Source organism: Lampetra planeri, chromosome 7 (assembly GCF_965212315.1).
Source record: "Lampetra planeri chromosome 7, kcLamPlan1.2.h2, whole genome shotgun sequence".
Taxonomy (NCBI): domain Eukaryota; kingdom Metazoa; phylum Chordata; class Hyperoartia; order Petromyzontiformes; family Petromyzontidae; genus Lampetra; species Lampetra planeri.
In genome coordinates, this window is record NC_136113.1 from 7,496,376 (window position 1) to 7,520,271 (window position 23,896).

Below are 23,896 nucleotides of genomic sequence, written 5' to 3' on the forward strand. Positions count from 1 at the left end.
ATATAAACCAGAATAAACACTCAGTTTAAGCAGAAAGACCAAAGGAACATATTATTCACTGTCATATAACTTTACATTTACTATATTAGGAATAAAGGGGAAATAGCCAGGGAACAAATAACCACAGAGATGGAGGAATTAAAGATATCAACTCAAGCGTCGCAGCCGTGAAATGAGATGACATTGGGAGGCCTTTATGGAGTAGTGGCCGATTCTTTCAAAAAATATATATAAACAGTGTTTGTCCTGCTCTTGAGCGGAATAATTTATTCATTAAGTAAATATCGTATAAGTGCAATTACGAGTACATACTCTAATTACTGGAAAAAACGTAACTGAAAACGATCAACTGCAAACCCAGAACATTCATTGCACTCTAAATTGATTAACAAAATTGCCATTCAGCACGACCACTTTTTTTCAAGGTGAAAAATATTTTTAATGTTTAACCAGAATGAACATCACTTCGAGCCAAAAAAGAATAACACCCGACACAAACTACCTTGACTAACCAGACTAAACAGATGAACGTCCCAGGAGCTGTTGCACTCTAGATGATTTGGCCCACAACCCCACACAGCTTCTACAAAGCAAGGCCCTCATCCAGCAGTTTATGATGTCAGCAATATGTTCGGCAGCTAAATGCCAATGTCGAGGTCTGCGAGCCACGACGAGAGGGCTTCAAGAGAGAGAGAGAGAGAGTTCAATTTTGACTTTAAACTTTCGTGACTGCAGTAATTCATATTATTGGTTCTTTCGGTAGTCACGAAGATAGAAAATAAATAAAAACATTAAAAAAATATATTCTCTCTGCCTGATGAAGACCGCATGTGTTGCGATCGAAACGTCGTGGTTTTTTGCTTTTATTTTTATTTTATTTTCTATCTACGTGACTTTACCGAAAGAACCAAGAATATGAGTGTTCGTGTAGTTTTTCTATTCCCCATCGCAGACTGTAGTGGTTCCATTGTGGTCCATAGTTTGTGTTGAATGGCCACGATGTTTGTATGTTGAATTTCTTTCGTGCCGTACGTTGCCAACCGTGCTAATCGGAGGTGCCAAATAAACGAGCTTTCAATTTTAAAAAGCTGTTTACACACCGCACTAGCTCAAACTACCGTGGTTTCTCTTTGCTCATCCAGCAATGGATCGAGCTAAAAAGGGCTGTCACGTGGAACACGCGTGCAACACTCCCGAGTCTCCACAGCTGCTGGCGGTGTCCACAGCAAACCACGTTGTCGATTTAAAGCTTTCGTGACTGCAAGAGATTCATATTCTTGGTTCTTTCAGTTCAAGTTCATTTATTAGGTATAGCCCTGTGAGCCATTCGGCTCTTGATTCGGGTGCAACCGAAACAAACAAAAACATGAACAAGAAAACATCTTAAAGTGAATATGTGCAAACAGAAAATCCAAGAAAAGACAGCAAAATATTGCAGAAAAAGCACCGTAAACCAACGCTGTGTGCAAAAATCGTGATTTTTATTATTTTATTTTTATTAATTTTAATTTCATTTTTTACCTACGTGACTTTACCGAAAAAAAGAATAGTATGAATCCTTGCAGTCACGAAAGCTTCAAATCTAGAAACAAGCACTCATCATCAGGTGTGAAAACCACAACAAGAATATGAAACCACGTTGTGGTGGTCCCCCCACCCCCAGCCCCTGCACGTCACGACCGGGGGCGTGACCCACGGCCAGGAGGGGGCGGGGCCAATGAGGGCTCAGAGCCCCCCCCCCCATCAATCCACCTCCCCCTGACCGGCCCTGCTTCCTCATTCATCTCCTCCTTCCTGTGCCCCCCTCTCGGTTTTATTTTCGCTCTCGCGTTCTCTGTTCAACAACAACACCACACATAGGATAGACACGGGGAGGAGGAGGTTGAGGTGGTGGTGGTTTAGACGCTAACTGGGTTTGAGAGGGCCCGGGGACGAGGCCAAACCCCATTTATCTTCGGTTAGACCCTCCCCCAGCAGTCTGTTGAGACAATAAAGTTGCCTCATCTTTGCTTTTTTATTATCGTGTGTGGAATAAAATAAACCTCGGGGTTGGGCACGGGTGGCCTGGAGATTGTTCAAACATTCGATCGCAAGTGCCGTGCGTCCATCAACATCCCAGAATTGGTGGCTTGAGAGCACATTAGCTCGTCTTTTTTGTTATTTCCCCCCCCCATCTCATCTTGATAGCATCTAAGCATCGTGGTAATCGGCAGAGGAAGGCGGTTCATTGTCCCCGCCACCGCGTGGCTGCTGTTGGTGTGGTGGTGGTGGGGGAGGAGGAGGAGGCCGACCAGGAACAGGCGGAGCTGAGGGAGGAGAAGGCGGCGGCCTTTCCCTCCAAATCCATCGAGCGGCGCTCGCTTGGCGGCTGCTGCTGCTTTCATTCCATCTTAGACCGGTTGCGGGCTTAGAACGAGGAGGCGTAAAGAGGCTGTGAAGGAGAGAAATAGAAGTTGTGGAGGAAGAGGGAGTAGGTGGAGCAAAGGAAGAGAGAGAAAGAACGCGCGACGGAGAGGAGACGAACAGGAGTTTGTGAAGAGAAGACCGAGGGTTGTGAAAGGGGTCTGAGGAGGGTGAGACGCCCCGGGGTGGTGGGGGGAGGAGTGCCGGGTCGGTCGGTCCGTCTTGTGGTTCGTGTTGGTGGTGGTGGTGTTGGTGGTGGGCGACGAGAGCGGGAGGATGCCGCTGTTGCACCGCAAGCCGTTCCTGCGGCAGGCCCCGCCGGCCCAGCTGAGGCCCGACGAGGGCCTCTTCCTCTGCAAGGTCACCAACGAGGCGTTCCGGGACTACGAGTGAGTGCCGAGAGGCGTTTTGTATTGCCACGGAGGGCCTCGTTTGTGTGAATTAGTGACGAGGTTTTTGTGTTTTGTTGTCGGCGCTGTCATCTCGCCAGTTCGAGATGGACGAGGTGGTGGTGTTGGTGGTGATGTTTGGTGATCACGATGATTGATTATGGCGGCCAGGGTGGTGGTGGTTGTGATGATAATTGGTCGTAGCGGTGGTGTCGGCGATAATGATGATGGCGATTTTGATGATTGAGCCCAAGGCCTCGTGGCGGACCAGGAAGGACACATTGTACTTTTTTTGTTTCGGTATCGCGCCGTGAGAGGGCGGGCGGGGGGTGGGTGGGAAGGAGGAGCAATGAACTCTCCTCGGGGCCTGGCTTGTCGTGAGCGCATTGTGAAAGGGGCTCAATGCCTCGGCTGGAGAGGGGCCGGGTCATTCATCTCATTAATTGTCGCTGCCTTGAGACGCGATTCGCCATCTTTCATGGCTCCCCATGCAGACCGCGGCACAAACAAAACCAACCGCTCGCCCACACTCCGTGTGCTGCTGCTGATGATGCTGTCTCCTGTCCATCATCCGTGCCACTCACGCCACCAGCCAAGCACATGGTTGGCATCAGGGATGGCTCCGTGTGGTTATGTGGACAGATACCAAAGCCCTTGGAGATCTCCCTTGCCCAGGCGAACGCCCCTGTTGTTTCAAATGTTGGGTTGGTCGATCCCAGGATTATAATTACTACCTCCTGGGGTACAAATAATCGGAACGTATGGGGAGTAAGAGGGCGTAACTGCATTTAACTGACATAACCGTAACGACGTATAGTACGTATTTCCTAGGACAGATGGCTCAATAAGAGGACGATCGTGGGAAAGCCGGACAGGTGGCAACCAAACCCAGGTTCAGGTTCCTTAACGGCGAGGAGGGGGTTAGAGTTGGAGCTGGCCTCTCATATCGCCAACGAGAGCGACACGTGGGTCCAGCAGGGTTTGTGGCCTCCACAGCCAAGCCACATTGACTTTGGGCGATATCTGGTGCCCGCAGTTCATCAAGTGTTCTACATGTGCGCCCCCCCCCCCCTATTAAACTCGGCGTGCGACTTCGTGCGAAACTCGAGACCTAAATTATGATCCATTGCGCACTGAAAAAGAATGCCCGCTTTGGAAATAACATAGATGTTAAGTACTTGCATACCTTTTTTTTATGTTAGCCATGTTACATAACTGAAATGCTTGAAAACTTTACTATGCGCATTTCATGCCATACCTAACTTGGAGCTGGTTATGATATTTAACCAGAGCTTAATTTCTTGGAATATTTTCCGGGGGTACCCAATCCAGTAAAATATTTTCCAGAGACAGCTCCAACTGATATCAAGCCCAGTGTTTATTGTTTATCCATGCCAACATGCCTCTAAGTGCTTCAAACACTAGCTAATGAATGATACTTTTCTCCCCATTATGTTATCGCTCTCTCTCGCTCACTCTCAGTGAGTTTTTTGAGCGCACCATCCTGTGCAATAGCTTGGTGTGGAGCTGTGCGGTGACGGGCAAGTCTGGCTTCACCTACCAGGAGGCTCTCGATTCAGAGGAGAAAGCTCGTGCCTCTCTCCAGAAGCTGCCATCAGTGCTGCTCGCGCCGCTACTCTACCTGGCCGCTTGCACAACCCGCACACGCTTCCAGGATCTGTGCGAGGATGTGTACGCCTTCTTCAAAGACCGCTTTTTAATCGGCGAGCAAGTGGAGGTGGTGCATGCCAGCGGTGCTAGGTATGTTGTGCGAGAATTTACACCACGGGTGGTCAAACCGCGGCTCGTGAGCCGAATGTGCCTCCCCGGGGAGTTAAAGCACGGCTCGATAGAGACACAACAAATTTGTAACTTGTCTAAAGAACTTTATTTAAAAGAGGAAAAGTCTGTGGAAGTGAGAGCGACCCAGGGCACTCACCCTTGGAAATGGAGCCAGACATGAGTACTCCCGAAGTGCTCTTGCAGATATATTTCCTCACAACCAACCAGTGAGCACTAACCGACCTTATGTGACCACCGCACACGTATCTTGTGGCTCTCGGTCACGTGAAAATGTCGGTAAGTAGCTCTTAGGTTCTAGACGCTTTGCCTCCCCTGGTTTACGTGGTGCTTAAACAAATTCTGTACAAGATTGTTCTGGAAAGCCAATTAACTAAAGCATCAGTTTATTTACCATATTCTCCGGATTATAATCTGCTCCATATAATCAGGTGCTCCACAAATGACCAGTGTCAATGCATTTATGCAAATCTGGTCACACCTTACTAGATAATAAAAAACATACCCTTAACGTTTGCTTTCAAATATAGGGGGGGGGATCGAGTGTATCTTATAATCTGGAGAATATGGTATACTGTATGTATTACTCTGGTTCTACTGTATGTATGTTGAACTTCTTTCGCACAGTAAAGACAGTTTGACTTGTATATGCTTTTACAGAGTGTTGATTTCAACATTTGTGCTTTCGTGTGAACCTAACAGACAAAGTTGCTGCGTGATGGCAGTGGTATCGCCTCCAATGGAAAACGGCAGGGCCAATGGGCATGCTGCAAAGGCTGACGTGATTGTGATCAGCGACAGTGATGGAGAAGAAGATAAAGATGACAGTGGCTCAGGCCTGTAAGAATTACTTTTCTGGACCATATTTATAACAAATAAATTTAAATATATTTATTTCTCATTCAAATTACTCATGTGAGTGACATTGCTCATGCATCTTTGGCGTTGCAGTTGTCATTGAAGTTTTTTGACTTGCTAATTTTTTCTCTCTTCCCAAAATAACCCACAGAGTCCGAAACCCTGCGCTATACCGATACAAAGTAAAGTTGCTCAAGATGGAATCAAGGCAGCCATTTATTATTGAGGCTAGTGTAATTGGGTAAGTGTACATATTTTGCGTACTGTTTTATTATAGTAGTAAAACTAATAAAACACTTTTTTTACTTTGACTTTGTACCTAATAATAATGTTTATTGTTTGTGTTTCCATTAGTCGCCGGAAAGGATTTTTCACAAGGGAAAAAGTTAAAATGTTCTTGAAGCAGAACACAGAAGTTTTAAATGGAGTCATTAAAGTAAAGGTATGTATGTTATTTCAATTATATTTAAGTAATTTCCCAATTGTATGCTTAATTTAGAATAATCTTCGAATGTTGAAAATGACAGTCATAAATTGTACCTGCATGCTTACTTATAAATGGTATGTTGGTGAAGCTGCTGGAACCATATTAACCATAATGCATTACCTTTGCAGGCCAGCACAGTGGCCAAGTACAAGCTGAATGAGTTCAACTTCCGGGCAGTGTTTCCCGATGGAGCCCCGATGTTTAACAGCAACTCTGTGTCACGCCGTGTGCGTCCTAAGAGTCAGGTGCCAATGGTGAGAGGTTACGACAAAGTTCAAGATGACTATTTAACATTGATGAATCATGAATTTGTGCCAATGTGCAAGTTTACTAAACTCTTATGACACAGTAAAACCCATATAAACTTCAGAGAACAATAATTACTGATAATTTTGATGGACTGGTTGGGAACATTACATTTTAGTGTAGCTGATTGTATACAATGTGAACTGTTTCTCAGGCTGCTGGTGACATGGACAGAGATGGTTCTCAGCATCACAGCAACAAAGCCGAGCGAGAAATGGAGAAATTGAGAGAGAAGAAAGAAGCAATGAGAAGAGCAGGTGAGATAGAGAAAATGACATCACTGCAAATGAAACTCATTTTTTATTTTGCCTACTCGAATAGAATGTAATAATTTAGGCTTTTTACGTACTGTCTTTTGTACAATAATCACGGCGTTTGTACTGTCTTTTACTGCCTCATCTTTTGTCCTGTCTTAGCACTGTTTATACTGTATTATGTGTTTTGTCTGCACAGTAAACCCTGAATATTAGCGGGTTTTACAAATGCGGCATTGCGTAATCGCAACAGATTTATTGTAGTGCTATTGAAATTCGCGGGGTAGTGTTTTAAATATCCGCGGCCCTAGCACACTACTATCCGACAAGAAGTATTGTATTGACACATGGCAGCGGCGTGCATGGTGAGTGTGCGAACGTTACCCACGCGATGCTCTGCCTCTCAGTCTGCCTTTGTCACACTGTTTTACACGCGAGTCTATTACCTTAATTTTTTGGAACTACGCACTGTTACCGCGAACCATGGCCCCCTAAACAAAAATTAAGTGCTATTAAAGGTGAGTTAAAATAATACCGTAAAAGGTAAATTTATTTATTCATTGATATTTGTACTTTTAAACATGTTTATGTTCATTGTGAAAGGTAAGTTTAATAACACAAATACTATACAATGTATTCTTTAATACAGCAAAAGCTCTGTTATCTGGCACTTTACCATCCGGAATGCTCTATTAACTCACATCTGTCATAGACAGTGATACAAATTTTCCTTCACGTATCCGGAAAAATTTCGACAGCCACCTGGCATCTTGCCGTACACTTTTCATAGATCTGTTGTTTATGGGAGCTTCAGGACGCTAACGAGTGGTGGCGCTAGCTGAATTCTGTACTACTGTATACTGTAGTTTAAATGGCCCTACTGCGTTTCTGCAATTAATGTAGAATGATATACAACTGACTGGTAAGTACCTTTGTCAAATTGTATATTATTTATTACTAGCCTTTTGCCCGTCCATGGATGGGTGTATTCCAGTAAATCTGAAACTTGCAAGCGAAAAGCAGACTGCGACGTGATATTAATTGCATTAATGCGTGTGCAATTTGTAAGGGCGTGGGGACACAGACCTATTTAATTTTAAGGTTATAATCCCTTGTTCATCATGACGTCCTTTTTACTTTGATGTCTCAACAGCGTTACAGAGATCGCGTGACGTGAGGGTTCTGCCTTTGTAGTGAGGGTTATGACGCTGAGGAGGGGGGAGGAGGCACCTCGCCCCCCCATGTGGAGTGACGTCACCCGCTAATAATTATCAATAGAGGGGGGGATGGTTTCGATATGGTGACGTCACCTGCTCATGATTATTAATGAGGGAGGGTTCTCCATGTGGAGTGCCATCACCCGCTCATTAGTAATGAGGGGGGGCTATTCGATGTGGAGTGACGTCACCAGCTCATGATTATGAATGAGGGGGGGGTACATTTGGAAGACATCACCTGCTTATGAATATTAATGAGGGGGGATGGTCGATGTGGAGTGACGTCATGAGCGTTAAGGACATTCCTGGGTGATTGTTAGGTATATCATAGTTAAAATGTAGACTTCGTTTCTTTCTTGAAAAGTGTTATGTACTTTGAAAATTTGGTGAGCCAAAAGTATAACTCTCAGATCAACGGGCATATTTGACAAGAGCTTTTGCTGTATTTGCATACAATTTATATGGTTCTGTTTAAATATAATGTATGCTTATGCCCCCCCCACCCTATTTTCATCATAAGCTTTGAGTAATAAAAGTCGTAGATTTTATATTCATGCCGTTCTCCAGGAACGCATTAAGGGTGTGCTGTACTATTTTTGTCTTTTGTATACAGCAAGTCCTCGCTGTATAAAGCCAATCCTCGTTAAACGGGAGTAATTTTCCCATCAGGAATAATGATAACGGTGGGGGTGCCGTTCCAGCCTGTAAATTTTTGACAGTGCCGTACATATGCTGTGTGTGACAGTCCTTTATTTAAATATAAAGTGCGTGAGAGAGATGGGGAGTGAAAAAGATATGGAAGTCGGATGACACAAGGCACACAAAGATGCTGGAGCAAAGACGGAGGAAGAGAAAGACCCGCCGTGTATCACAGCACGCATTAGTACAGTACCAGCTCCTTGCATCCGTATCTCTGATGAGCACGGCTGGCTATGTATGGTGTGAAAGAAGTTCTACATAGCATCACCGAACAATGCTGCCTAGACCCACGCCACTCAAAAAAGTAGTCTGTCATGCGCGAGACTCGCGTTAAAGCGGGCATGGTACGCGTTAAGCGAAAAACGTTCTAAATAACAAAAACAGCGTTTAAGCAAAAATGTGTTGTGCGAACGAGTGTTAAATGGGGATTTACTGTACAGGAGACCCTCGAATATCGTGGGGGGGTGGGGGGTTACGTTCTTGGAAAGTGTCGCGAAAGCCAAAACCGCGATACTTAAGCCTAACCTAAATAATGGGGTTAAGTACTTGGCAACCGAAAAGACACATCACAATTGAAATAGGGACGATACTGTATGCCAAATGAACTAAATAAAAAATTTGAATAAACACGTAAAAACCCCATACAAAAAACATTCCTAGACAATAAATAGTTTAAATGCTTAATAAATACTGTACTTGCTGATGATGATCCAAAGCGCGTGTGTTTGTCCGCGACGGTTTGCGCTCTGCCACGAACCCGGCTACCCGAGTTAGATTTCCACTCGCAGCCAACACTATTGATGACAATCTTAACTGGTTCTGGGTTTTCCCCTACGTCAACTCAGCCTCAAATGAGTACCTGATGCGATGTGTAAACATAGCCACCCGGGAGACAAAGGCAGCCAGGTGTGGTGCTGGCAACCCACCCCGTCGTGTGCTGTGCCGGCCTTCATAGGTGCTCGCTAACAGCACTTTCACCAATAGTCTGTTAAGGCTCTATGGGAGATCTTTCTCTTTTTGTTTTGTCCGCGAGATGCTTATACGGCAAAGGTCGAGGTGTGACTGACTTGCCTTGCGTTCCTTGCCCGCGCCACACCACGGTATCAGCTTCCGTGTCCAGTATATCTGCGAAAGGCCAAAACTAATCCCTGCTATAGCTAAATTGATTTACTGAGAGGTTGCCCGCGATAGGTAAAAATCTCAAACAAACCCGCAATATTCAAGGTTCTCCTGTACTATATGTATGTACTCTGACATCTTTTGTCATGATTTCTTTGCAACGTGTTCCCTCTTATGTACCATCTTTCTGTAGTCTCCCATCTATACTTATTTTTTGTAATTGGTCCATGCATTGGTTTTGTCACTTGTACAGTATTTTTATTTCTATATTGTACACTTATTTTAGCTATCTGAACTGTACAGGTGTGGGCATGAATAAAACATTTCTTGTCATCAAAATATTTGCATACAAATCACTCAGAAAAAAACATATTCTTGGGCAAGCAATGCACCTACAGTATTGTTTGGGTCCCAATTGATTGTCATAGATATATTTCCACATCATTCCATTCCGAATACTGTCTTGGGAGAAATATCAGTTAACACTCAAGATCTGGAAGTGTAATGACATGGCCATAAACGCATTTGATAGAAAGCTAATTATGGATTCTGTAATGTCTGCTGTTGTGCAGCAGCCGCCCATGCCAAAGAAAACAAAGCTCCGGGTCTCCGGCAGAATGAGGAGAGTGCAAGCGTGAGCGCTTATGCCCGGGAGCAGCAGCTCCGGAGGAACCTGCTGGAGGCCAGGATAACGCAAAGGCAGGAAAAACTCAAGGAGAAAGAGCGGCTCAAGGAAATGAAAGAAAAGGTTTTTAATTTAATCCCCCACTATAAGTTACTTTGTGTTCTAATATTTTGTTTTTCTTAGCCCTTTCTAAAAATCGGCTATTTATTGTTCGAAGGTCTCCTCCACACCATTTGCATTTTTCACAGTTCATTGATGACACATGAACTGATGTCATCACGTCATCTCTGTACTAGTCAATCTTATACGCTGCTTTCTGCCCTTTGACTGCCATTTTGTTACAATCATCCACCATTAGCCATCATCTATTTTAGTGACGTGTTCAGTCCAAGGCCGCCTGCTTATCCTAACAGGAAACAATGTATCTGATTCGAGGTCCCTGATTCACCTGTTCCTTTTTCTGTTTCTCTTTTTATTTGTATGTACACATCACTCCTTGATATCTGTATAGTTTTCAGTTTTTGCTTAATTTTCTTTGTCGGGTCCTTGTTGATGATCTGTCATCATGAGTACTAGGTACTGCTTTAAAACTTTATTCTTAAGAAACATTGACATTTGGCTTTTTATTTTCAAATAAAATATTCCAAAAGAACTCTATCCTGTTATTGTTTTCTGCTTTCTTTAAGAATGTTGATCCTGATTGACCTTCATAAATTGCCCTGGTTTATACATATTCTGTTTTTCTAATGACTAAATCAAACTATTACCCTCTGTAAAATGTGGTTCTGCAGATTTTAGTCGTTGTCAGAAATATATTTGTGCCAATGTCATAATTAAAATTGAATGGTGCCTTGAACAGATTTTTATTAAGTGGACCCTTTGCCAGTAAAAGGAATATAGTAAAATAATAACCACATGGAAGAATGGGAAGCTTATCGGAAAATTACTAACGCTAATAACTCCTGCACATCTCCATGTGAGTAATAATACAGTTTAGCAAATCTCGATAAAAAGTCGAAGTGGAATGTCTGGTTACACAAGTCTTTTGGCATGTCGCACGGTTTGCCAGGAGCGTGAAAAATTGCGTGAAGAGAAGCGTAAATATGCAGAGTACATCAAGGAGTGGAATCGACTGCGAGATGACATGGAATGTGAAGACTTGAAGGTGAGTACGAGAATTCGTTTGGAATTTTTTGATGATTTTGCCAATGCCCTTATTCACACACAATGTCAATATCGGGCAAATATGCTCATGATGTGGGTGTGCATCTCCCCTGATTTCCACTGCCCTCTGTGTTCTCAGGCTCTGCCTGAGCCCCTTGCAGTGCGGACACGATTGCCTCCGGAGCTGTTTGGCGACGCCCTCATGCTGCTAGAGTTCCTACATGCATTTGGGGATTTCTTTGACCTCAAGGATGAATTTCCGAATGGCATCACGCTCGGTAAATTTTTTTCAAACACTCGCGGGGATAATAGTTTGTTTAACCATTCATCATTAAAATGACACGGGTAGAGGCTTGTGAACAAAAAACATTCTAATTGTGCAGTTCTGAGCCATTTTTGTAATGAGCCGTGATGTAAGTTTATACAATCGTGAATGTCTGTGTGAGAATGTAGATGCTGCCTTGTTTTTCCACGTTATTTAGTCCGCAGCCTTTTCTTACCATGTGCTTCTTTTGTTATCTCAAATACCCTTTGTTCCTCCACCTCAAGATATTCTGAATTGTAGGTTCGGTATAAATAATAATAAAAATTGTAATATTCTTTGGTGTTGTGATGTGATTGTAGACATGGTGGAGGAGGCCATGGTGGACCATGACCCAGAGGGCCCGCTCTGCGAGTTACTCTTCTTCTTCCTCTCTGCCATCTTCCAAACAATGACTGCTGAGGAGGAAGACGGCGTGCGGGAACAACCCACGGATGCTGATGCAAAAAGTATGAAGAATTTATCACACCAGCAAAATAGAGTTTCAGCTCCATTTGAGTCGATTTCCAGCAAGCTGCTTGAGGGTATTAGTTCTGTATTACCAGGCATGCTTAGTATTTACTGGCTGATGATGAAGTTAAACTTATATCACTTCGTATTGAATGTATAATTTAATATCGTTTAGCTTTAAATTATTAGAATTGTGATCTCCGCACATGGGATTTTTTTGTTTACATTGGCTATACCTATTTAAACCAATTTTTCCCAATAAAAAGAGACGTTTTATTTCAAATAGGTTCTTACCTGTCTATAAATAAAGAGCATCTGTATAAGTCTGTATATTTCGATTTAAAGCTTTCGTGACTGCAGGGATTCATCTTCTTGGTTCTTTCGGTAAAGTCACGTAGAAGGGAAGTAATAGAATAATAAAAATAAAACCTAAAACAATTCTCACGACGTTTCGGCCACAACGCAAGCAGCCGTCCTCAGGTGAAAACTAGGTCTGTCGAGGCGACAGCGTCTGAATGAGTCTGTATAGTTAATTTATATCATTTAAGTGGAAAGGGTCTTTATTTAAAACTTCCAACAGGTATTTTTACCAAGTTAAGTTTGACTTATTTGCGATTGGCTTCACTACATAATGTAAAATTCACTTAAAAACAAAAGCATGTTCTGTTCATGAAATGCCCAAAATGGTTACAACATGCAAGCAGTGAAGCTGATGATTGTCTCATCTATGGGCTGCAGTGACTGGGCTGTCCGAGGCCCTTGAAGAGGAGCAGGACAACACCAAGGCAGCCATCGGCGCTGTGGCTGCGATGGCTGCAGCTTGGCCACAGCTGCACCAGGGTATGGTAGAAAATCCTGACCTGCGATGGGATTGTAAAATACATAAACACCATGAGTGAATTTGTACTCCTTATGATATATATTATCTGCAGCATTACAGGAAACGTTTTCTTCAGGCAAGATGACTCTCAAACCCTTTAGAGGTGGCAAAGTGGGTGTGTTACACGTCCCTGGTGTGTACATTGTGCAGGTCGTTCCCTCCGCAAACTGGACATGGATAGCTGCTCGGTCTCAGAAATCCTGCGCCTTCATGTGCTCATGGCCGGCTCTGATGTGATGCCTGCCAACTCCAAGTACCGATATCAGCAGCGTGGTGGCTTTGACACCATGGATGGGCCCTGTGTGGAGTTACGGCTCAGCCAGCCCGGCCTCCTCAAGCGGCTGGCAAATGTCTCGGCGTACGATCTCACCCCAGGTAAGCACAAGCTCTGCCAACATAGACACTGAACAGTGATTGAACGTCCCTCACTTTCAGTGCCATTATTTTGTGAGTATTATCTGTGTGTTGTGCATATCCAAAAAAGTCGTTGTGCCCTTTTTTACATGATGAATTACCTGAAACAATGGCTTGTGTAATTGCAACTTCTCATTGCGTTCGTTTGCTGGCATCTTGTGTGTTTAGCGGAGAAGTTGATGATTGTGAAAGCATTGAGTTTGGAGCTGCTGACACTGGTGACGACGCGCGACTACATCGACGACAACTTCGATGTGCTGAAGCAGGCGCGCCAGGACTTCCGCGAGCTCAAAAATGCCAAGCTGCGGCGTGAGCGCGAAGAGGCTGCCGCTAGGTGAGGGAAGACCCATTGTGTGGCTGCCATGTTGTTGTTGTCATCCGCCTGTGCTTCTGACTGCTGGGCAAAGGCCTCCCACTTTCTCTTCCACGCTTTCCTATCCAAGGTTGTACCAGTACAGTAGTGTCCCAAAAATACTTAGATTTTGTCTCTCCAACTCTTCCTTCATCGTCCTTTTCCTTTTTTCCCCCTTCTCTCGATATTCAAACTGCAGTTTATTTTGTCAATCTCTAGTTAATTGTTCTCATTGTGTCCTGCACTTTTTAACTTTGTTTATTTTGCTTTAACATTCCTTAACCTAACCTTCTGACTTGTAAACATCTTTTCAAATTTATATTTGGCACACTTGTACGTTTTGTTTACATGTTTAATTGTCTGCCTAGAATGACGTATATATCTTGACGTGACACCTAACACTTGCCCTGTGTTGCTGGCCGGCCAAACAGGCTCAGAAGGGTCAAGGAGGAGAAAATTAAAGAGCAGGAACGCAAGCTCATCCAGGGCAATCCTGTGGAGGAACCGCTCAAAAATGGTGTCGATGGGTATGTGAATTTGTGCATTTTTAGCAGCTGAAAATAGATTTTTCAAAAACCTACAACAATCACGTGTGGGTAGAAATATTGTGAAAATTTTAAATATGATTTTGACTGACAGGTTTTTTTCTTTCCCATCAGGAATGGGTAACAGTTTTGTTGGCCAATTTGCCCCCATTGGCTCTTCCATCAGCATTTGTCAACCCTCTTAACCTTGTTAATTGCCTCTCCTTTTGACAGGCTTCGTATATTTGTATTAAATTTGAAGGTGATATTTGTGCACAGTCGGTTGTTGATAGAAGAAGCGCTGTTATGACTGCGTAGTGACGACTCTGGAATGGACACGAGCACGGAGGGGCTTGATGGTGCGGCCAGGGGCTCGGCCCAGGACGAGCAAGCGGCAGGTTCCAGCAAGCCACGCAGAGGCCGGCCCAAGAACACCGAGCGCAATAAGTCGGGTAAAGGGGGCACATTCTTCAGCTTGTTACGTAGATTATCATAATCATCGGCTATTAATTATATCACGAATGGATGAAGGTTTCACCAAACCATCTCTTACAGTCATGTGACGTAAGGACCCAGCTAGCACAGTCTCCACCGTGGACGTCCTCTCGGGCACATTCACACTCTTGGCTTGCCACCCCTTCGTTATTCTCGGCCACTGGCCATCAACCCTCCGAGAAACATGTCCTGCCCATTCTAACTTAACTGTTCTTAACAGTTAAAATTATGTGTTTAACGTGTCTATTTAGATGATATTTTGTCTAACTACACACTAGTTACAGGCTGCTCCGTTGATAGGTTGTGAGCAGCACAGGGCAGTGCAGCAAAATACGCTGTTGTACTGTATTATGCTCCCCACCTTCACCAACCAGCACTGATCAGCGTAGTGAAGTGTAAGTCAAGGAAACCCCCACAACCAAACACGGAGTGGAGAAACCTTCATCCAGCAGTGGGTTTACAAAAGGCATGTACTTGTACACACTACAGTTTTTTCACGACAGGTTTTCTTTTCTAAAGCAATACTTTCGTAAATGTACAAAAGCACAGCACACTCCAAGGGCATGACAGATTTAACAGTAGTGACACGTGAAAGGTTTTTTTCTTTTCGCGCAAATATTTCCTAATAATAGTCACTTTTTGCAAAGGTAAGATAATGCTCACGGGTTTCAGCATTGATGCATTGGGATTAAACTTTCATTGCACAACATTTTCATGCTCACCTCTTCCAGGTTCTTCTTGGATTGAGGGTGTTTACTCAAAGCATTTAATAATTGCCGAGTGCTGCGATTCTTGTGGCGCATTGACAGGCAAGCAGGGAAAGAAGTCGGGAAAAGATGACAACAGCGCAGAGATCTCGGAAGCGGACATCTTGGTGCTTCGCGAGAAGGAGCTCGTTGAAAGAATCCTCTCTGCAGTGGCTCGTACGAATGTGGCGCCGCTGGGGCGCGACCGATTTTACCGTCGCTACTGGATTTTTAACACCATACCGGGGCTCTTTATGGAGGAGGACTACCATGGGCTAACAGAGGACATGCTGCATCCACCCTCTGGAAGGGGAGATCATGGGGCACCAGACAAGGCCACTAGCATGGAGGACGGCAGCAAAGCAAGCCCACACAAGTTGGAACCTCTGGTATTTAAAGAAACTGCTTCTCGTGTGTGCAGTGATGATGTGATGGTGATAAGATTTAATTTTGAAACAAAACAAATAAAATGGCGTGAAGTTATGAAGTGTAAGTTTAATGATCTGGTGAGTCTATGAATGGTGATGTTTCAGGGTCACAATTTTGATTCAAGAATGGCTTATTTAACATTGTGTTGAATTGCAGCGTCCACTTGTGTCAGTCGTAAAGCATACAACATAAATCGGAAAACTTAAATTCTTTCCCACGCAGTTCACTGCATGTATTGTGAGCTTAACTTTAAAATTAAGGTTTTTGTTGCCGTTACAATGGTCAATATTTGGTTTTGGGTTAGACCACATAGTTTTATGCCAAAATTCAGATATTGTACATGTACACATACTGGATTATTGTGAACTTCAGAATTGAATAACTGATCCGTTGTTACACCTCTAGTGTTAAGAGTGCGCATAGTGTCATTTTATTGAGTATTAAAGAAAAATTTAATTCCAATCCAGAGGAATTGTTAAAAGCATGTGACTTTGGTGTTCACCGATATCTTCTCTGTTGCCCTGCCTGGACAGCTTGCTGGAAGTGGTGACAGGACGACTGAGGAGGGCTGTGAGGTGAAACGCCCAAACCGATGGTTTTATTTCCATCGCCCTGAGCAACTCGATGAGCTCTTGGAGAGCCTGAACTTGCGTGGGTTACGGGAGAGCAGTCTCCGTGAGGCCCTGATCCTGGAGCGGGAGCGGATCATCCAGAGCCTGCAGCTGGCACAGACTGAGCTCATTCACCTCTCAGGTATGGAAGTAGCATGCAAGTCATCGCATCTGACTGCCTCTTGTCAAATCACCTGCAATGTGCTGGATCTCGTCAGATCTCGGTAGCCAAGCGGGGTTGAGCCAGGATAGTGCGTGGATAGGCGGCCACCACACATACCAAGTTGTCACAGGCAGCTACAGGGATGTGCTATGTGGTGACCAGCAGAAGGAAATGCAGCAAAATCGATTGGTTCACTATTTATATGCTCCCAATACCTATGTTCCCTACCTTCATTAACCTGCACTGACCAGCATGGGAAATACGGTCGATTACCCTCACGATGCGCATGTGGGGAAGATCCTCATTCGGCTGTGGATTGACAGAAGGGTTGCGGGTGTACACGTACAATATCTAAGTAAAGGATAAAGGTGTGCATTTATAGGGTGCTCAAATGCCTCGGCAATGCAAGAGTGCCTTGCATCACATTTCATCTCGCCAGAGAGGGGGATTGTTGTCGTGAGCTTACTGTGAGAATCCTGCATTCAAGATAATCATGTCATAATAACTTGGAAACTATGACCAGGTGTCTTATCCTTTAGTTTTCAGAGAGGAAACAAACTGCTACATCCATTTCACTTGAAACATCAAACTTAACTAATAGTGTCTTAATTTTGCCTTTGAATTGTTCGACCTAGAACGAGAGCCTGTGGAGAATGATGATGATAAAGTGTCCAGTCAGGGGCCACCTTCAAGCGCTGAAGTGCAGCTGGAAGGACGCTTGAAGGACCTTCTTTTGGACATGGAGGACCGCATCTGGCAAGGAACTCTTGGAGGCATTCAGGTGCCTTGTTTTGACAGTGATGATGTCCTCTGGAGAAGCAACAACATTTTACAATATGACGCTATGTTTCGATATCCAGTTAAGAGCTTGGGGAAATTAACCATGAACCCCAATGAGATTTTCAATAAAGATTATGCGTATAAAATAGACTGTCATGTTACTTAACAATGCACAGCTTGCCAAAAGAGTTTGGGGGCTTCTTTTGCTTCAATCAGAAGCTGAAGTTGGAGCTTTTCCAGTACATGCTCGTGATGTTCCATGTAACTTTTTCCAAAACATTTCACTATTCTGCCTGCAGGTGGCAGACCGGCTTGCCTGGCGTACAGCCTTGCAAAACGGCCACTACGACCCCATGTGTGACGAGCTGGTGTGGGGACCTCAGGGAGAGCGCAACCTCAAGATCAGCAAGCTCCGAGAAAGTGGACAGCTCAAGTCGGAGCAGGATGGCCCAGCACAGGCCATGGAAACGGGCACACCTCTAGAAAAGCCTTCCACTAAGGACAGGTAGCTGTATTTTGTATGTGCGTGTTTTTAAACATACACCTGCAATGGTGCAATGTAATTTACAATGAAGTGTTTTCCTGCAGACTTTCAGATGTCAAGTTGGAGGGGCGCAGTGGGGGGAGTTTGGGTACCGGTACCCCCCAAGCAACCAACCTCCCAGTTCGTCACCTGGCCATGGCCTTGCTGCAGATCGAGCAGGGCTTGGGCCGCCGCTTCCTTAAGGAGCCTCTTGGTACGACGTTTGACATGCGTACAAACACACACACACACCTGGACGTGTGTAGAATTAGCATATGAGTCACTCCAGATGTTTATCAATGCACATGTGTGTGAAGGGCATTGGTCCTTAAACAGTAGAGGAAGCCAAGAAACATGGAAGACCAGACACGAGAAAAAGCAAGGAGAAGAAGAAATACTTGCGATGATAAAACAGAATTTGCAATGATAAATATGGTTAGAGCACAAAATTATGGCTTTATTTTACTTTTTGAACTACATTAGTTATTATTCTTTAAAAGTAGGAGAATGGAATTTTTGTCTTCGTCGGCCAAATTGGACTTTCAAATACCTTGGGCAGGCAACCACACAAAGTCGTCACCTTGATCACTTCTGTGGCTGCAATTGGTCCTTGCAGTGACAAGTGGCTGAGCTTGCTAATATCAACACAATATTTCTAGGTCTAAATATTTTCTCTCGTACCCGATTAGCGGGGCTGAGATGCCTGCGGTGACGTACAAACACTTTTTACGGGCCATGCTAAATTGCTAGGCCTCAAGTGGCCACGGGCCGTATGGAATTAAGTCACGGGCCATAGCTTTCCCCACCCCCCATGTGAATCTATGCTTTGTGCAGCAGTGGAGAGCAGCGAAGGTGGCGGAATTCGGGCAAATCGGACGCTGTTGGAGCGCTGGGAGGAGTCGCTGATGGTGTGCACCAGTATGTCTCAAGTGTTTGTGCACCTCGCCACGCTGGAGGGCAGCGTGGTGTGGGCGCGCTCCGTGCTCAACACGCGCTGCCGCATTTGCCGGCGCAAGAGGGACGCAGAGTGCATGCTCCTGTGCGACGGCTGTGACCGAGGGCATCACACTTACTGTCTACGGCCACCGGTCAAGGTACGGCGTTTGTACCGAGCTGTCTTGGGATCCCTTTTTTTATTTACATAGTTTGGTTGGAAGGTAAAATACAGGAAGCGTTTCTGAGACAGTCTCATTAGCATCGACGCAGTTCGCATATTCTTGGTTCTTTCGGTAAAGTCACGTAGATAGAAAACAAAAATCTAAATTGAAAGCAAAAAACCCACGATGTTTCGATCGCAACACAAGCGGTCTTCTTCGGGTGGAGAGAAAAGAGAGGGGGCAACCTTCCAAATGTAGCTGCTTATAAGGGCTCCAGAGTGAGTGGATGAGAGAGAGGGGGTGGGGCAGAGATAGGAATGGGGATAACAAAGCTGAGAGGAATGGGGATACTCGGGAGTGGGCCGGGGTGAAACGGCTGCGTGAGCAGCAGTTTGCATGGCAAGTAGGTTCCAATCGTTTCTACCTTGGAAATAAATGCTGTTAGTACGCTCAGTATATAAATAGTTTATTTTATGCCCTTATGTTGATGTGCTATATTAAAGAAATTAGAGTTATTCAGGTTTAGCAGCCATTGTACACGTACAGCACTTTATTCAATTCTCTGCTGGCTTGGAGCCCTCCCCATGCTGTGAGGGTCATGGAAGTTATTTTATCATTGGTTGTGTGTCGCTGTTACTTTCAGACAATTCCACAGGGAGACTGGTTCTGCCCGAACTGCCGGCCCAAGAACAGGAAGCATCGCCCAGCAGAACGAAAACGATCTAAATATGTGGAGAGTGAAGAGGAGGAGGAAGAAGAGGAGGAGGAGGAGGAAGAGGAGGAGGAGGAGGAAGAAGAGGAGGAGGGGGAACAAGAAGAGGAGGAGGAGAATAATGATAACAGTGACGAATCTGATGAGAGCCAAGAAGAAGATGAATCGGATGATACTTCAGAGGACGAGGTAGATGATGAGGAAGAAGAATTGGAGGAAGAGGCGAGGTAACTATTACGCTGATTTTACCCTGCTGTAAATTATCTTGATGAATTTCTCCCTATTTAAAGCCACTAATGAATGATCTGTGAATTACTTACTGGTGTTAAGTCAAGTGTAGAAATGTATGATCTCCATGATAGGTTGATTTCACCTTTGAACATTACAAAGCCTCCATCTTTGCACATATTTTAGCTCATCTGTCAATGTGTATTGGTATATTTGATTTAATATGCATTCTCACAATTTTGTATATAGAATCAATATGATCTAGTGTTCAGTTAAGCTATGTATTAAAAATGATGCATGTTTACTTGGTCTGTCTGTCAAAGGTCTTCACAGAGAGGGCGAGTTAAATTGCCTGTAAAGCTTCGAGGTAAAGTGGCCAGCCAGGGTAAAAACTACTTTGAACAGGAATCCAGACAAACTCCCAATGATGCTTCTTCACGTACTCGACCAAACGGACCCAAGCAATCCACTTCTGCAAGCAAGAATGATCAAAAGTCATTGCCAGGTTCGGGTAAAAGCACTCCTAAGCAGAGCCCAGGCTCGGGGAAGAGCCTAGCCTCGTTGGATAAGGCTGGAGCTAAGCAGAAGGCCGCGTCGGAGGGTCGCAAAAAAAGCCCAGGTTCATCGTCACGACCACGCTCTAACGGGTCACCCAGCAATGGAGCTTCACCTGCGGAAGTGTCTGGACCAACACGCAGCCGAGGGCGGCCCCCCAATGTTCGCATAGGTGGCTCGGAGACCTCCCCAGGGACAGCTGAAACTGGACGCCGAGCAAGCAAACGTATCAGCGACGCCGGTAGGGTCGACCATTCACTGTTAAACATAATTCCCGCGACCCTTGTAGGGTTTTGTCTATGACCAACACACATGGAATCCATCTTATCGTGTCACATCTCTGAAGCTAGACAGGGCTGGGCCCGGATAACACATGAATGGTCGACCACTATGCATAACGGATGTTATGTGTTGCTGCAGCAGGGCTATGTTTTGGACAGCAGAGGGTAGTCCAGCGGAATCCTTTGTTATACTGTGCTACGCTGGCATGTTTATGCTCCCCACCTTCACCAATCCACACTGACGGGCCTCTGACTTTTGTTAGTGACTCGCACACATTTTGTGCATGTTATATATCGGACTTGTTATTATGCTAATAGTATGGTCAAATAACACCAATGACCCACGTGGTGTGGGGAGGCCATCCAGCACTGTACTGACTAAAGGGCTGCACATGTGTAGAGGTCTTGTCATGATAAAAATGTATAATAATTGTTTAGACTTTGATGTATTATGTGTAAAGAGAACTACCACAGCTTGCAATTGAAATGTGTTACAGAAGTCAACACATCCCAGTGAGTATATCTTCACGTCACCGTGTCATTGTGCTCTTGTGTTATCAGCAGAAGGCAGTGGTGAGGCATCTACGAGCCGGCGAAGCTCAAGCCGGCACTCGGGAACGCACGAGCTAACAGCGTGCGAGCAGCTAGTGATCGAACTGATCCGACACATTGACAGCTGGCCCTTCCTCAAGCTGGTCCAGCGCAGTCAGGTAATGTCACTTGGCCAAGAGCAACGTTCCACGTCCAAAAATAAAAACAATGGGGCCAAAAATGGCACACGTGGTGCCCATGTGTCTGACCCCACTTTCTGGGCGAAGGTGGCGCACGCTGATAATCCTGTACTGTGGAGGCGAGGGTTGGTGGATCACACACACATGTCGTGAAACTACCTTGTGGGCATCGAGGTTGACTTTATCTTGCTCGCTAGGAGATGGTCGTACAGCAAGTGTGAGCTAATCTTCATCTGTTCCATCTCTCTATGAGATAGATTTGCCCCCTCGCACAAGAGGGTTTTATCCGGGTGCTCTGGTTTCTTCCCACATATAAACACTGATCAATTGACCGATAACACCTTATATATATGATCACAGAGTTTGGGGAGTAATTGGGTGCCGGCTAACTACCTTGGCTGCCTTTTCTCCTTTTCTGTGGTGCCTCACGCCTCTGAATATTTATGAAGTGTGAGTGAATACTGTGCGCATTACAAGTGAAAACTATTGTTACTATAATTGGAGTTGTGCTGTCAAAGCTGTAAATACATAGCAACCATGCTTTATATTGATTTTTTCTACCATAGCAACAGTTGCGCACAACAGCATTTTTATTGCAATATCCAATATATGTGAACATACTGTTGTAAAATGACACGTTTACTTTCAAACAGGTGCCAGATTATTATGACATCGTTAAAAAGCCCATTGCTTTGAATGTGATACGTGAGAAGCTGAACAGCTGGGAATACGCCGCCTCTGGTAAGTCTGACAAAAACAGCTTCACAACATACAAAATACAAATGTTATTTTCCATGCAATTCAACATAATTCCGCTAAGCATTATGATAGAAGAAAACTGTTGCCTCTGTATAAACCACAACTTTGATGCCCTGAAAGCTGATGCGTATTTCTATTTTTTGTCACCAACAGCTGACTTTTTGTCAGATGTGGATCTCCTATTTCGGAACTGTTTTGACTACAATCCTCAGCACACCAACGAGGCCAAGGCTGGTGAGAGGCTACAGGCATATTTCTTTGAACGAGCTGCTGCGCTTGGTCTCACTTCTGCCTCACAGGACGCCTTACCCCACAAACGTACCCGGCGATAGGACAGTTGAATAAGCACTGTCTCATTGGTTAACCACTCGGGCAACTGTGTGGGCAAAATGTTCAGACTAACCAGGTTAAATAAAATCTTTTGTAAAATGGTATGCAAAGGATTACAGTTTATTTTTTTGGTTTGTAAAATAAAACACGTTTTCCAAAGGCGTTTACAGCAATATGATACTGATGTTAAGCTTCAATGCTTGTCTTTATGGCCAGGATCTTGGGACAGCTTTACGATACACTTGATAGCCGATCGACATTTTTGTACCTTTGAACAAAGCAGTTGTCATGCAGGCTAAATAAAGTAAACTTTGGCACTGTTTATGAAGTAAAAGAAAATCTGCATTAAGCTGCGCAATGGGAGATATTTTAACACACTGGGCTACAAACTGGAATGGCCTCTGTGTGCTTTTGAGAGCTGTGCAAACACGACCAATAGAAAATGCAAGGACGCAAATATTTTAAATAACGTGGCATCTTCAATACAAATTTACAGTATTTTTCATAGCCTTTAGTTAATATTTATTATACTTCCAATGTTTATGTGCATATTTGGATAATTCCAGCATTGGTGTTAGATGTGGAATTCTGTCAACCCGTTAACAATCGTGCTTTCCGCCTCAGCTCTTTCGCCAAGATTATAAATGTTATTGTCTTCACTTGCTAAATAAGCACTCAGGAAGTACCTTCTACTTTTTGTAATACTGTACTGTATTTTGAAGTGAAATTAAAAACACTTTAAAGAGCTGGTGTTGGTTTGATATCTTGGGAGTTTACACCAATGGTAATGATGGAAGCTGGGTGGCAGTGCCGGTGGCTTGTAATCCAGTGACTCGGGCAGGGTTGGTGGATCATTTATAAATAGAGCATGTGACACCTCCTTACAATGCAACAAGATGTCTAGGAGACTGCAGGACATGTTTCTGATGTGTTTTGAATGGAGGTTTGTAAAGTCCATTGTCTCCAATTTGATGTGGCATTTCTTCAAAAATTAATGTTATTCCATGCATTTTATTCCCATTTACTTTGTAAAGCTCAAATACACGCAGGTCATTTTTTCTAAATTAAGCAAAATTATATCATGCAAACCCTTATAATAATAGAGAATGCATTTATTGCCCTAAACTATTTCGGAGTTTTATCTGCCCAAAGGCTCCAATAACAGCAAGAAATTGCCACCACTTGTGGGCCAC

General features: G+C 44.3%; 1 protein-coding gene across 3 annotated transcripts; it reads left to right on the forward strand.

Annotated features, from left to right (window-relative positions):
- The first annotated feature begins 2,276 nt into the window (after window positions 1-2,276).
- Window positions 2,277-23,448, forward strand: BAZ1A (bromodomain adjacent to zinc finger domain 1A). 3 transcript variants are annotated; one of them, XM_078596186.1, is made up of 27 exons: window positions 2,277-2,792; window positions 4,275-4,553; window positions 5,295-5,432; window positions 5,602-5,691; window positions 5,805-5,892; window positions 6,066-6,191; window positions 6,398-6,500; window positions 10,105-10,280; window positions 11,227-11,322; window positions 11,461-11,599; window positions 11,946-12,092; window positions 12,832-12,933; window positions 13,124-13,348; window positions 13,556-13,721; window positions 14,171-14,266; window positions 14,582-14,715; window positions 15,568-15,893; window positions 16,467-16,686; window positions 17,343-17,488; window positions 17,787-17,992; window positions 18,076-18,224; window positions 18,845-19,104; window positions 19,751-20,046; window positions 20,371-20,843; window positions 21,445-21,593; window positions 22,268-22,355; window positions 22,527-23,448. In XM_078596186.1, the coding sequence occupies exons 1-27, from the start codon at window positions 2,680-2,682 to the stop codon at window positions 22,703-22,705; spliced, it is 4,710 nt and encodes a 1,569-aa protein (XP_078452312.1). In that variant the 5' UTR covers window positions 2,277-2,679; the 3' UTR covers window positions 22,706-23,448. The 3 variants fall into 3 exon arrangements, with proteins under 3 accessions (XP_078452312.1, XP_078452314.1, XP_078452313.1); XM_078596188.1 differs by having other exon boundaries at window positions 21,448-21,593; XM_078596187.1 differs by having other exon boundaries at window positions 18,848-19,104.
- Window positions 23,449-23,896: the final 448 nt, after the last annotated feature.

What these genes read in the sequence shown, in the direction of transcription:
- BAZ1A (XM_078596186.1), top strand. Translation starts at nt 2,680, where the DNA reads ATGCCGCTGTTGCACCGCAAGCCGTTCCTGCGGCAGGCCCCGCCGGCC. An exon ending in ATTGAGGCTAGTGTAATTGG is followed by an intron (nt 5,692 to 5,804) that starts GTAAGTGTACAT and finishes TGTTTCCATTAG; the next exon opens with TCGCCGGAAAGGATTTTTCA. An exon ending in CGCGAAGAGGCTGCCGCTAG is followed by an intron (nt 13,722 to 14,170) that starts GTGAGGGAAGAC and finishes CCGGCCAAACAG; the next exon opens with GCTCAGAAGGGTCAAGGAGG.